General features: G+C 33.3%; 1 protein-coding gene across 4 annotated transcripts in view; it reads right to left on the bottom strand.

Annotated features, from left to right (window-relative positions):
• Positions 1-16183, bottom strand: part of Csmd3 (CUB and Sushi multiple domains 3) — a 926836-nt gene that overhangs the window by 509384 nt on the left and 401269 nt on the right. For all 4 annotated transcript variants that reach the window (XM_042673149.1, XM_042673151.1, XM_042673150.1 and 1 more), the window contains one exon: positions 15091-15215. In XM_042673149.1, coding sequence (XP_042529083.1) covers positions 15091-15215 — 125 coding nt within the window. The remainder of the gene's footprint in view (positions 1-15090; positions 15216-16183) is intronic.

The following is a 16183-nucleotide window of genomic DNA, read 5'->3' as shown; positions in this document are numbered from 1 at the left end:
GTGTGTGTGTTCTGTGTGTTCTAAACTATCCTGTAACACATGAGTACTTGTAATTTTATACATCAAAGTAAAATAAATAAATTAATAGATATCAATCATATAGTTCTTAATAAGTGTAATTTTTTTGAAAGTATGAAGCTACATTAGATAGTAAACAGGGAAGAATTAGGAAGAGACATCTGGTTCAAGGTAGATTTTTGTTTTTTTGAGAACTCATGAGTCAATTATGCTATATTAATAATGGTCATTTTAAATTAGGTAAAATAGTAGAAAATCAGCCCCTAACTTTAGTTGAAATGATGAGTGATCCTACCTCAATTCTAGAAGGTACTTATATTCAGCTTACTGAATAGGGTTGATACAAACGTTAGAATTTCCTTAGACTCTTATCTCGTGGGACAAACAGTTAATGTATTCTTAAATACTTGGATTACTCTTGTGGGATAAGTGCAAAGATCCACACAGAAAGTCATGGACAAAGCACCTAACTCTAAAGTCCACACTGATATTGTTGTCATTTGTTCTGCAGGTTGGGTCTATGCTCTTGAAGATGGGCCTTAATCTGCAGTTTTGAATCTTGTTAATAAGAGTCTTAATTAAATGCTTTGTGATAGATTTGCTCCCAGCCTCTGACATCCATAATAATGGCTTACTAATGAGACTTCTCATGGGAAAATATAGCAGAAGACAATGTACAAATAAAGAGTTGGTATTCTCAGGAGGTAATTTCATGTGTTTCTTATGATTGTGAACATCTTGAAAGCAAAGTTACTGGTAAGCTTTGTTCTGGAATATCTTTATAAGATTATTTATACATCTGAGAAAAATATGAATTTATTTATTCTGACTGATGATATAGAATATTTTGTTTTTTACCAATTAGACTGGTGTTGGATAACCTATGATTAGGATTTTATTATATATACATATGTGTATATATGCATATAATTTGTATTATATATGTATTATGTGTATATATAATAAAATGTATATATATATATATATATATATAATTTAATTCTCTGTATGAGCAACAGTTACCTGGTTTTCTTCATCTGACCATGTGGAACTGGTGTTCAAGAAATTGCCAAGTGAGTATTTTGTTTGGTTCTCTTGTTGTGAATAGTAAAGTCAAATAATAGTTAATTTCTAGCACAGTCTAAATTCTACCAGGATACATAAAAAATGCATTATACTGCTATAGATCAAATACCACATCCCTCTAAGTTCTAATGTTGCTCTCTCAGTGTGGTAGTATGTGGCAGTGGAGCCTTTGGGGAAGATTTGGTTATGAAGATGGCACCTATTCTAGTGGAATGAGTCCCCTTGGAAGAGAGAAATATCCCACTCTACTTCTGTGTGTGAGGATATAATCAGAAGTCCACTTTTGGAAACCTGGAAGAGGGCTTTCGCGGGTAGTCTGGGCTGAGGATTTCAGCCTCCAGATCTATCACAAATAAGTGTTTCTTGCTTAATCTGTCTACCCTCTTGTACTTCATTACAGAATATCTGAAACAGACACAAAACAACTTGGTAATTAGCTAATATGGAAAATCTCTGAATTGCCACCATGTTAGATAGATGTTTCTGGCAAGTATATAAAAAGCTAACACAGAATCCCCATCAGACAGTTGATTTCAGTTGAGCAAAAAGGATAAAGGCTTGAAAGAGAATGCTTAGAATGAGAAGAGAGGAAAGTTAATTCAGAAAATTTCCTTGGACACAATCCTTAAAGCATTGCTGAGTTAGGTCTTCCTTGGTCCAGAAAAGAATAATTTTTGTCTAAGGAAGTAAAAATATCTAAAAAGTAAAAAGATCTAATATATACAACTTGAAGTTTGACAGCCAAAGCTTTATGTGAACATTTGCAATATTGACTATCATGCCTATGATGAATTGGTGTTAGGGGTCTTTAGTGGGATAAAGGAAGAAAACGGTGGACTTGGAAGTCGTATTTATTTCCATTGAATAATTTATGAGACATGTTTTCTGAACTGAAAAATTATAGCATTACATATGTATTACTATATATATTTTAGCATCAAATATAATTATTTGATAATTATTATATATTCTAAAATAATGTAAAATTATATAATATATGTCAGTACAATTCCTATAACAGAAAAGTGAATTAAATACTGATATAGTTTGTTATCACAAACACTCAATGGAGAATGAAATCATGATCTTCAACTTTAAGACAGCTTCTCTTTACTATTGCATGTCTATTTGAACGAAATTGTGTCATGGTCAAATCTGCTTAGTAGAACTTCATTTGTAATGGAGACAAAGAAAACCTAAATTTGAAAGCAATTTCACAGCTTGGAAGTTCCAAATGTCAAAATAAAAACTTTAACTTTAATTGTAACTCTATAAATTATTGACAGGAAAAAAAGTTGCATTTTGAAAGCAGTCTTGTTTTTAAAGAACAGTCTAGTAGTGGTATGCCAAATAAATCTCAAAGGAGGAAATTGTAGCTAAGAATAGCTACATGATTACTGAAATCACACAATGTAAATCAGTATCTATCAATATCATCAACTAGATAATATTATATGGATCTGTTTTGCATACTACATAGCTATATTTACTAATAAACAATGAAGCTGACATTAAGTGTACTTTACACAAGTAAAATAACTTGGAAATGGATCTACTTATCAGAGTACCACTGAATACATTACCTAAGTGCCTACTAATACTGATTATAAATTGATAAGCATATATGAAAAGAAAGAGTAAGAGAGAAAAATGTAAGTAGCACATAAATGAACTTATTTTCTTTGATATAAGCAGAGGTATTGAAGCATTATTTTTAGCATACTTAAAAATTTGAACACATCTAGGCTCTTATAGGTTTACATCACACATTCTTTATTCAGTCCTGGGCCTATGTCTAAGGAATGTCTTTTTATTCAAGTTTCTCAGCTCTGCGTTGTCATTGGAGAATTTGTAGACATCCTCTTTGCCTGGGTTCTTGCTTCATCAATTTAGTCCTCAAGGCTTGAATGTAAGACAGTCTCACAATGTCTTTATCAGTTTACAGGTGCCATTCAGTTTCTTATAATTGATTTAAAATTGTTCTTTTGACTTTCTAAATAAGCTCTCTCTGGTGATTCTCACTGTTTTCTTCCTTACCTATTATAATTGTAAAATAAGCTAATCATATTGCTTCCAGATTTGATAGTTATCAGGCAGTTGTTTCTACTAGGAAAAAAAGGGGGAAAAAAAGCTTCACTATAGTCAATATTGTCATTACTTTCTGGGAGATGAAGAGCATATTTTTTTGTAAATGGTAAAAAGCAGCTACTGGAATTCATGGCTCACAATCAGAGAGTGCTACTGTGTACAATTCATATATATAATATATATATATATTATATATATATTTGGTTGGTTGTGGGTCTTGAACTCTGGGTCTGGGTGCTGTCCCTCAGCTCTTCAGCTCAAGGCTAGCGCTCTAGCACTTGAACCATAGCACCACTTCTTGCTTTTTCGGTTTATGTGGTGCTGAGGAATCAACCCCAGAGCTTCATTCCTGCAAGGCAAGTACTCTACCACTGCGCCACCTTCCCAGCCTCATAAATATTTTTTATGGTTATGAAAATGAAAATAATTGGAGTTCTTTCAGTTAAGATTTCACAAAATTCCCCTAACTACATCATCTTTATGATGTTTCAATTTTCATTAAAATGCCCCAGATGGGTAGGAAACATACAATGAAAGATAATAATTTACAAGGACATTTTATGCAGATGTAAATGTTGTTAAATGAGAAGCTTTTCAGAAAACTTTGGGTCAGTCTTAGAGAAAACCACTTTTGACACTTGGTAAAGCAGACTTAGAAGGCAATAAATACCCTCTCCTCTCTCTTGCTTTATGTCTAAAAAATTTGTTGTGTCTTCTTTCCCCCTATAAGTACTTGGGATATATGAAGCATATTATTGGTTATTTAAGGTAGCAGTAGTGATTTTCATAATGTATTTAGTTTTGCGCATCCCACAAAGCAGATATTTTTCCTTCAAACATTGAAATAGAAGCTTCTCCAGTATCAAACAAACAATAATAAATTTTCTTTGCAATAAGTTCATAGCATCTTTCATTCAGAAAATAAATAATAGTCATAAATATTGCCTATAACAATTTCCTAGAAAGGTACATTTGTGATGCAAAGAGAAAGTGTGAGCAAATGCAGTAATTGTATTCAATATACATTATGTAAAAAATGAGCTATGTAACTTGTGGGTAGGGACTGGATGTGGAGAACGAAGAAAAAAGAAGGGAGGGGTGAAATTCTCCAAGAATTGTACTCTCACTAGAAACCTGAATTAAAGAATGGTAGCCCCTTCATCAAACTCCTTAATAATAACAATAAAATGTCTCTTTACTTTTAAATCAGACAACTGAAATGCCATCAAGGTAATCAAATGCTTGGAATGTTGGTTTATTAATAGAGAATAGAATGAGGAAAAGGAAGAAGAACAATAGTAATGCAGATGGTGAAAAGTTGGCACTTCAAACAAACGTTCGAAAGAATTCCTGCTTTATAAATGCACATTGCTTATTTAATTTTCTTCTTAAAATCATTTCCATAATGTATACCTATATTTGTCTTGGCTTATTTCCTGGGAGTAAATAAGTTAAAAGGTATCTGGAAGGGACAATAAAAGTGAAAATGATGGGTGGCTCATTTACTTATGACCCCATTTCTTGTCTTTTCAAAGAGAGTGTTATCTCAAAAGAAAATCAGTGCCATTTTGAGGTGGTCATACACGACACATATGAAAATGAGTCCATCTTTGACATTTTAGGCTTGCAAATTTGCATTTCTCTCAGTATCTGGATATGTCCAGTACGGAGAAAACATGGTCAGCGATTGCTCTGGTTCAACAAATAGAATGCATTCAACTTCCATGTTGCCATTCTGTCCATAGGGAATATGATGTGAGTAGGTAAATGCTGAACAGCCTGCCAGTGACTGACTTGAGAGTAGCAGAGCAACTACACAGGCAGGAAGATTGTTTCAAGTTGTTCTCTGCATCCTTCATGTGGTTACAGTGATCGATTTATCACAGAGAGGGATGGTTTAACTGAATTATCCTCCAGAGAGTTTATTTAATTGGTTTGAGGTATGCCTCAGGCACAGGTTTTTATTTTAAAAGCTCTCTAGGTGATTCTAATGTGCCACAAGAGATAAAGACCACTGAGTTAAATGAAAGCCTCAGGATATGACATCTTGCAGGCTGATTGCTGACACCCCCCCTCACAACCCCCTATTTGTACCAATTTTATTTTCAGTTCTATTCACCCTTCATTACAAAACTTCTCCTTGACTAACTTCACCTAATTTGCTACACACAGAAAAGGAAATGTGGGAGGGAAGGTGTCTATCACAAGAAAATGGTGCCTTTTCTGCTTGCCAGCTAAATATCACTTATATGTTGTATAATTCCTTCTACAATCAACACTTCAGAAAAGAGGAAGCATCAATTCCTAGGCAAGGCCAACATTAGCCCCTCAATTCTAAGTACCAAAGTCTCCCGGTCTCAGGACTGTTATCTTCCTATAGACTCTATTGTCATCTGTGTCTCAGGTCTCTCGACATAAGCTCTCCATATTTGTCTTCATTATGAGCCTCTCCCATCTTAAAAGCAATATTTCCCTAATTGCAATGTCCTCTGTCTACTAACTTAAGCCTTTCTTGTCGTGTTCTGGCAAATGTACTGGGGACCACTGGGCTGTGAAATTCAATGGGTTATTTTCTTGATCATTTTGCAGCATTTAACAATGTTGACCCTATCTCCGGAAACAAATCTTTTTCTGTGATGGCATAGCAAAATTTGTCTCTCTCAGTCTTGCTCCTGTTTTAGCTGCCCCTTCTCTGGTCTCCTTTACAGGCTCTACTTCCTTCAGTTGTCATTTGTATAGCAGCCAGTCCTTAGATAATGTCTCTTCTAATCCTCTTTCTCTTACCACTGACTTAAAGGCATACTGGGATTTATTCTAATTATTACAATTGTTCCCAAAATGAGTACTCACTATTTCCTCTGTCAGATTATTCATTCCTTTTCTTTTGTACTTCATTGCATGACATTTATTTCCAAACAATTTCCAGCCTTTAAGGTACAATTAACAAAGAAAAATTATACACAATATAGGATACCTGATTCATGGCTAAATTGTGGAAAGATTAAATTAAACTAGTTGAGATTACTCTAAATTCAAGCACTTGGCTTTTTTTTTTAATTTGGTGAGCAAATTTAATATCAAATCTCTCAGAAGACTTAAATGTAGAGCATAGTATTCTTAAATATTGTCTATTAAGCATTTCAAGAACCCACTCTGTTCCTCATACCCTTTGACCAATTTTTCACTACCCTCCTTTCCAACTCCAAGACCTTAACAATCACTATTTTATTCTCTATTTGTAGATACTAATTATTTTTATGTTTGATATATAACCATGATTTGTCTTTCTGGGCCTGACATGTTTTATTTAATAGAATTTCCTCCAGGGTCAATTATGTTGTGAAAAATGAGTTTCTGGGCTGGGAATGTGGCTTAGTGGTAGAGTGCTTGCCTAGCATTCATGAAGCCCCGGGTTTGATTCCTCAGTACTGCATAAACAGAAAAAAAACAGAAGTGGTGCTGTGGTTCAAGTGGTAGAGTGCTAGCCTTGAGCAAAAGAAGCTCAGGGGCAATTGCTTAGGCCCTGAGTTCAATCCCCAGGTCTGGTTAAGAAAAAGACAATTTCCTTCTTTTTAAGGCTAATAGCATTTTGTTATATATATGTAACACAATTTTTCATCCGTTTGTTAATGGACACATAGCTAGAATCCATACCTTGAATACTACAAACAATGCAGCAATAACTATGACAATAAAGTTATCCCCTTGGCACACTGGTTAAATTTCTTTTGCATGTTACACCCAGTAATGAAATTGCTGATTCTTATTAATATTTGGGAGACTTCCATACAGTTCATGACACCCATCTGTGGCATTGCTTTTACTCACAGATTTTTCTGTCCAATAGATCTGCATATCTATAGCACAGAGATGGTAGGGTAAAATTCATAGATTCATAGATTTCATTTTAAGAATTCATTCAAATGTCTGTCTACATCAGTGGCTTCAACTAAAAAAAATACCTACAATTACTTTATTAGTTTCTTTTTATCTCATCCTTGCATTACAGTATTATATTTCATATTTTTCAGACCTTTGTTGTTCAATTAAGCTCATTCATACATTGTTTATGAGGGTATTTTTTTCAAATTTTATTAACAAAAATTAACTGGACAAATAAGTGCATTGCAATACTTATGTACAAATGTATGATGCATTTTGCTCAAATTCACTCTATCTCTATGTCCATATCACTGTTTGCTCAAGTTCTTTATAGCTCTTCTTTTTAACAGTTTTAAGTGTTTGTCATCATGGTATTTATGTATATGAAATCTACTGCAATAACAATTATCATCATGAGTTACTATTTCTTTTCATTTTCTTTGTTTACTGGATTATTGGTCCTAATATAGTTGACATTACCATTATTTAATTTCAAATACTGAGGCCTTTTTTTGAATGCTGGAAGTTGTTTTACTTTTAATTTTCTGGATTTCAAATCTCCTTCAACTTTTATTCACTAATTTTTTTTAGGTAGTAAAGTATTTTATCATTTAATAATTCTCAAAATCACAATTAGTGTAAAGTACATCAGTAATTACATTATATTTCTAAAGATATGTATTAAAAAAGCAACATATTAGAAGTGTGTTAATAGAAATGAAATGCATGCAAACAATCTTTACTCTCATATGAATTTATATTTTCATGAGAGATATGATATAAGAGGTCAGTAGAACCTAACTAACTTTGATGTGGTTTGATTACCAATAAGCATTTAGACACTAAATGTAACATTTATCTTAAAAAAACATAATTCTAGAGGAAACAATAGCATTTTTGTTAGCAATGGCTTCTAAAACATTTAAAATTATTATTTTCTCTATGTATAGAACAAATACTGAGCTTATGGGCCAGATATGATAAGGACACCTGCCATCCATGTTCATTGACACACCATTCTCAATAGTCAAGATTTGGATCCAAAAAAATGTGGTACTTATACACAATGGAATTTTACACAACCATTAGAAAGAATAAAATAATGTCATTTGCAGGGAAATGGATGGAACTAGAACAAATCATGTGAAGTCAAGTAAACCAAGCTCAGAGAGACAACTGGTGCATGTCTCTCTGACAGGCAGAAATTAGATCTAAAATGCACTGGGCTATGACAAATTATACAGGATTCAACATACTCCCACAGAGTGAGACCAAAAGAGATAGTCTTAGATGAGAAACATAAAGGTACAATGCCTAACTCCCTCTTCCTAGTTATCTAAAATAATATACATACTGAAATGAACCCCAAAATATGGAAACAAAATATTTTTCACTTTTTAGCTTTTGATGATTCTGTCTTTTTTACCTTATGTATTGTGCATTCACATTGTATACCTTTGGGAGGATGGGGGAGGACACAGAACTAGAGGGGAAAGGGTGACAAAGTTCAGCAATGGAGCTTTGTGGACATTGATGAAACTATACAATTGTAGGAGGAGACCAGAGGGGAGGACTGGGAAGGAATGAGGGAAGAGAAGACATTTTAGAAAAGTGACTGTACCCATTATCTGAATTATGCAATTGCAATCCCTCTGTATATCACCTCTATAGTAACAATAAATAACTTAATTAAAAAACTATAAAAGAACATGAAAATAAAAATAACAGCAACATGTCCTCTAACATTCCAGAAAGAAAAAATGCTCCTTTAGAATACTTAGAATTTCCTTCTGAGACCTGGAGCTAGCATTATGTACTTCCTGAAATCACACACACACGCGTGCACACACACACACACACACACAAATACCCTCAAAAGTATCAGAGTTGAACATAGAATCTTCTTTTTCTTGTTGACTCATTCCTTTTCTATACAAAGCCAAACAATTATTTTGCTTTGTTTATCTTGCTAATGCTGTATTAGCTAGGAGTACAGTGAGGAATGGATTTCAGACCAACTACATCAAGGAAAAGCACCATTTAAATGCAAAATTTTTAATTGTGTGGGTAGTTTTGCATTTGAGATCATTTATTTTCTACAAGTAAGGTGTGTATCAATTTATCCCTTGAATTTCCTTCAAATACCATGTGAATAACATTTTATTAAAATCGATTAACTTCTATAGAGAAAACAGTAAGATTTATTTGTTAATTCAGATTACATAATACAAATTTAGAACTATTGCTTTTAGGGAAAATAAAAATGACCACCAAGAAAAACAAATGTGCGATAAACTTCTATATCTGCACCATCTGCCTATCTTCCTCACCATATGTCACTCTATTTATTGCTAATATCATCTTTATTATGCATCATTTCATCTGTAACATTACTTGATGGAACTAAGAAGACATCAACAGCAGCTACAGAAAAACACCTGGTATGTACATTTCTGGCTGACAAGTTTCAGCAGGTTCTGGTTTGCTCTTGGGCATAATGCTCTAATTGCTTTTGCATCACAGGAAGAATTTTGCCAGAGTGACTTTCTTTGCTTGCAAAGATCACATTGCTATCTTCTTAGCATGTCTGTTATATCTAATTAAATCTTAGCATAATATTTAAATGATTATTCATGATCAATTTTATGTATAAAATGAGTATAATAGTCAATAGGATAAATATTATAAATATATGAATAAAATAAAATGAAACATTATATATGTAAAACTTTCTGATAATTTAAATATCCTAAAAGATTTTGATAAATCCTGTTTAAGAATTTATGACCCTGAGGATCATAGGTCTTTGATTTGGCTAAGAAATATAAATAGTGTAAACTATTTTAATTTTTTATATAAAAACATAATTATATTTTACTTATACTTCTATTGACTCCAAGACAATGTGTACAATTAGGTCACAAGGACTGATACCCATTCCTGTCAAAAGTTGAACTGTGTACATTCAAAATTCAAGTTCTTTAAATGTTTTGATTATTTTTCACTTTCTTGGGTAGTTTTTGACAAAGAAGTGTGTTTTCTCCCCATTACATAATTGGTGAACCTTGACAAACAGAAATTCTCACTGGTGCTATAAAGACAGCAAATATAAAATAACTGGTTAGAAGATGGTAAATGATAAGTGAAACAGAAAGGAACTTATGGAGTTCATATACGATTTTTTTGAGAGGTAGCAAGAATGTAGTTCAGTGGGCTTATTATTAAGGGGCAGGTGAAAATCTAAAAGGTGATTTTAGACAGAACTGAGATGTTGAAATGAACTAGTGATAAAAATATTAAGGAACAAATTTAGTGGAAATCATTTGTAGATTATTCTGGAAATTAAAAGACTGCTCTTGAGAAATAGCTTTGAGATCAAAACAACTTCTAAGACTGATTGTCTCACTCCATCTCCATCTCCATTTTTATCGTCTTACTATTTAGTACTGACATAATACTCTGTGTAGATAAAATATCATTGTAAATACAGTATTTACTTTATAAGAAGAGTACAAATTTGGACAGGAATAATCTGAAATGTTTTTAATTTTCCTTTCATTGTGATACAGAATTGGGGAACAACATGGTATCTTAGAACATTTTTCAGAAATAATGGAACTACTATTTTGATGGGGTTAATCTGTAAGGCATATTTAGGGTAAATTACAAATTAAATGGGAAGATATGAAATAATTTTAATAGTGGTATAGGAACTTACTGACAACAGAAATGGTGAGGTTCGAGTATATCTTGAGACAAAAGAGGAATATAATGTCAAATTTTATATTATCTCACTCTAGATCTTTCATTATTTTACAGAGAATACCCCTATCCCACCTCATTCCCCAACGGGAAGTTCACATGACATTATTTCTCATGGTATGTTCACTGTACATGGAATGATTTATAAATTCTACTTTCTTTGCTGAAATACACAAAAATGACTTCTAAGTTCTGGCCATCTCCAAGAATGAAAATATTCTTCCTTATTTGGATATTCAGATGGTTATACCTATGTGTATGCAAAAATGATCTTCTGTTTGCTATCATAATTCCTAAATCCTCCCAAATTAATATGATAATCAAGTCTACCACCAGAATGCAATTTCCCTCACCATTCTAAAACAAACATGCTAAATTTCACTCAACTGCTTACTAGCAAAAGTCAACTGCTCACTAGCAGAAGCTCCAGCTTACAGACATGTACTGCATTTTCAACAGAGGAACAGTTGGTTTTTTTAATCACAGTTGTTTTTATCACAGTAAACTAAGTATTCATATACATATTCAATTTAAGGAATAACATTAGCAGTTGAGTTTGTATAAAATCATTCATAGTAATTTCAAAATTTCTCTTTACCTTTAATTCTTAATTATGTGAACTTTTGGTCCCTTTAAAAATCATCATTTCTTGATTGCTCATGCAATACACAGACAGAGCTATATTAATAATCTCTCAAAGGTGCAGTGTACTGATACTGCTATTTATACTGTCTCTGGTAGAAAGCATATTTATTCTGCCCAAGCACCCATGAGACATGAAAACTATTCTTTGTTCAGATTCACAGTGGATAGTCATTTTCAAACTTCAATTACTATTTCAGCATGTTCTCTCCACCACTGTTTCCAGCACCATAGATAGTAATTTTTAGCAGCAAAAAATATTTTATAAGCCACACACATATGTGCCTTGCAAGCAATAAGCAAATAAAGCTATGTAGACATGATTAATATCTGCTAAAATGATGTAAATTTAGAGGGAATCATAATAATATATGAATCTCAATCATACAATTTTTATGCCTATTTGCTAATGACTATTGAATGAGCATAGATAACAGATATACATGACACAATCATCTATCTGGAAATCGAAGAAAAACAACCACACATTAATATTCAACTAACATTACTTGAAAATAAACTCAGTTCAGAGCTGCTCTTTGTGTTGTAGGCTTGATGAAAACTAACTAAATAACACGATACATTATTTCTGCCTTTGAACTATTTACAGTCTTAAGAATGATTTGTTCTTTTTGTCAAAATTTGAGTCTTGAATAAAAATGGTTTATAGTTTCAATTTCAAATTATATATACACACACACATACACACACATGCAGACACACACACACACACACACACAAACACACACACACGCACACACACACACACGCACACACACACATCACATTCTGTTATCTAGCTCTAACTTCTTGAGTGAAAGTTCCATGTTAACATTATTCTCCTGTCCATGAGTATATCATTTCTTTCCATATTCTCTTTTGTGACCAAAAACTCATACTTTAATTTATGTAACACTGAAGTAGGGCACTTGGAACACATGATTTGGAATGCAAGAAGAGGCTCTTATACCTACCATTTTATTTCAACTGAAGAACACCATAAGAATTCAGTGTTCAGAGGCAGTGATCTATTTACTGCCAGAACATTTGCAAGAGTAATTCCTAGGAAACAGAGTACTCAATGATCATTTGATAAAGAAAATCAAAGCTTCTTTATGCTTCAAACCCAGGAAAATGTTTGCATTCTTTGTGTTTTCGTATATTTGAATTTCATAGAGTTATCTTCTTTTCTTTCTTTCTTGTTTTTTTTGATATGTCAATTTTTCAAAGTTTTTCTCTTGTTTGCCATTTTAAGATTTAAACCTAGTGTGCAATCTAGCTCCACCATCATTTATGCAACAGTATACAACTTTTAGTTTAATGTCTTTCCTCTAATGACTCTGATCTTTTCATCATCACCATTTTAGGATTCTTTTTAATGTTAGCATATTCTGTGCCATTTTATAAGCCTATTTTTTTTTTTTTTAAAAAAGAGAATTATAGTGAATAGACACCTACACGTGGCCAGGAACATTTATTAGATTTTAGAATTTCTCACTCTGTGTTGCCTTTTCCAAGTGGCTGATGTATTCTGTTCCTGCTAATTTATTTGTTTCTCTATTCCTTCTAATTGTCGGAAGTCTGGCTTCTTCTTCCTAGCTTATGAAAAAAGCTTTCTTTTTAAAGGAAGTCTTTGCCATTTTCTCGCTATTTGCTTTCAGAAAGTGGTCAGATTGCTCTATGCTGTAAGTTCTTCTTTTCTTCAAAGGAAACAAAGATAACCATATTTCCCTGGGATTATTTTGATGATTAAAAGAGACCTGGTACACGCAGTGGTTAGCTTCATGCCTGGAATATAGTACATTTTAGAAATGGTGCCAAGAATGACAAAGTTGTAGTAACTGAGCTCGCTTCCCACATAGCTTGGTTCTCACTTCCTTCACATTCATTACCAGCACAAGAGATTTTTCTTTCACTCAAAGATACTTGAACATCATCTTTTCCCTCCTCCTTGTCACTTCCTACTTCTATATTCAGTTAATCCTAAAATACTTTGCTTTTCCCTCTTGGTAGTAGTTCTTATACCTGCCTTTTTCTCTTCCACTGACATCATCCCCACTCTGAGAAGTCTGAACAGAGTGTGGTGACTCTAAAAACCCTCCCTATGAGACAGGAGCTAAAGGCAGCTTGAGAACTGACACATAACAACAACACAAAAAGGCCATTATTCAAAATAACCAGCGGCACAACATGCGCATAACTGGGAATGTCAGTGGACTAGTTTTTAAGTGAAACTCCATGAAGTTTTAAAGGGAAAGGCTCCTTTCAGTTCATATGGAAACATTTTTATTTGAAGACATTCAGTGGGAGTGGGAGCTAGAAAGAGGAGGAAGACTGGGATTTCTTTGTTGGCAATACAGTTTAAAGAAGAGGAAAATGAGCAAGTGCACCAGATGGTAAAGAGGCAGTCAGAAGGTAGGAAAAGAGCGTAACAGTATAGAAGCCAAGGGAATAATTGCATTATTTAATTATATTCAAACTTGTCTCAATGAAGTCAAACTTATCTATCCTTTGTCACAAATTGGTTAGTGAGATTTAAATTTGAGAAGTGGTTTTTTATTCTCCTGGTAGAAAGTAGTAGTCTTTGCTATTGGGATTCAATATAACATCAAAGGCTTAGTTTTTCACAATGTTTATATTTATTTCTAATGATATTTGCAAATTAATTTATAAATACCTAATGTTTATGATATTGAAACTACAAGAAAGAACCATGCTTTGCAATCAGATCTCTCACTGTGCAATGCATGCTGGAATTAATAGCAAATGAGTGAACTTTTTTTTTTTTGGTTGTTTGTGGGACTTAAACTCTGGGCCTGGGCGCTGTCCTTCAGCTCTTCAGCTCAAGTCTAGCACTCTACTACTTGAGTCACAGCACCACTTTCAGTTTTCTTGTGGTTTATTGGAGATCAGAGTCACAAAGACTTTCGTACCAGGCTGGCTTTGAACCGTGATCCTCAGATCTTAGCCTGAGTAGCTAGGACTACAGGCATGAGCCACCAGCACCTGTCAACATATTTTAATACTTGGACTCTCACTAAAAAACAAACAAGCAAGCAAACAGAATGATAAGCAAAGTTGGGTTTCTCTTTTCTTTCTTTCCAAAAAGGTAACAGCTCACTTTCTTTCTCAATAGTTTTCTCTATAGCTAATACAATTCTAAGTCAGTATATTCTTCAGGTGGTATTTTCTATGTATGTTCACATATTATAAATATCTATCTAAACACAATCGTTTTATATGCACCTATATGAAAACAGTCTACAATTGCTAGTAATAAAGACAAAGCACTTATTGACATGTCTTTGTTAATTTTCATGTCACTGCCATGAACTACTCAAATAACAATCTATATAAATGAAAGCCAGGAAAATTTCCAATGTCTTATAATGCAAAATTTGTATGTCCATCCACTGTTGGTTAATTACTAGATTGGACACAATGACACAACATTTTATAAATATTCCACAAATATTATTTAAACAACTAGATAGATGATTTATTAGTTACTTAAACTTAGATATTCAATTGCAATTTATGTTCATTGAGACAAGCTTAAAACTATTACAGTACGTTCAAAGAGACTTTTTTATATTAAAAATCATCTTTTACCTTTACATACGGGCCTGTGATCACTCCAAGCAGCAAAAACTTCAGCTATTCGTTGGCAAGTGATGCTTTTTGCCCCCTGTAGGACATAATCTTCATCACAAGAGAACTGAACAGTTGATCCAAGGCTAAGATTGAACAAAGAATTGAAAACTATGATTAGAAATATATAGGATATATAGAAATATATAGGATAATACTCAGGCATCATATATACCGGTGATAGTCCAAATAGTGATGTAACCAGGAAAACAAAATATCTCTATAGAATTTAAACTAATGTACATAAAGCTAAAAACAGATGCATTTAATGTATACCAATAAATGAATTTACTGATAAGACTTATTGATAAGAACTTTAAAGTTATCTGGCTAAGCATCTTTGATATTTCACTATTTGTTGAAGAAACTGCAGAAAAATAATTGAGTTTACCATCCTCAATAGGTGGTAAATTTGAGAAAAATGTACATCTTGATCCAATTTCCAGTTCTTGGGCCCATACCATATCAAGCACATGTCCAGAATGAAATGGCAAGTGTAGGTGTGTCTAAATATCCACACTGCTTCTCTAAATAAATAAATATTCAAAGCAAATCCATACTTATGTCTTCAAATTTCTCTAAGAAATTACTGCTATATTTTTTAGTTATTTGCAACTAAAGAAATTAAATTAGATTTAGATTAAATTTAATTCATTGTAATTTTTATTCCTTCCTTTTAACATGAAGTTTACAAATTTAGTATCAGAATCATTCTAATTATCAAAGGTGATCAGGGCATGCTGCTCTGAAACAAACTACAGACTACACATCCCCGCCCCCAACCCGCGCTGGGTTAATGTGAAATGTAAGGAAGATAACAAGTCTGGCACTGATGGCTCAGGCCTGTAATCCTAGCTAGTCAGAAGGCTGAGATCTGAGGATGGGGTTCAAAACTAGCCTGGGCAGGAAAGTTCGTGAGACTCTTATCTCCAATAAACCACCAGAAAACTGGAAGTGGCGCTGTGGCTCAAATGGTAGAGAGCTAGTCTTGAGCTGAAGAGCTGAGGGACAGCGCCCAGCCCCAGAGTTCAAGCCCCACAACCAATTTAAAAAA

The sequence above is a fragment of the Dipodomys spectabilis genome, unplaced genomic scaffold (genome assembly GCF_019054845.1).
Source record: "Dipodomys spectabilis isolate Male_0828 unplaced genomic scaffold, ASM1905484v1 ptg000783l, whole genome shotgun sequence".
Lineage (NCBI taxonomy): Eukaryota > Metazoa > Chordata > Mammalia > Rodentia > Heteromyidae > Dipodomys > Dipodomys spectabilis.
Note: the sequence above shows the minus strand (reverse complement) of the source record. Positions and strands in the feature narration are given on the sequence as shown.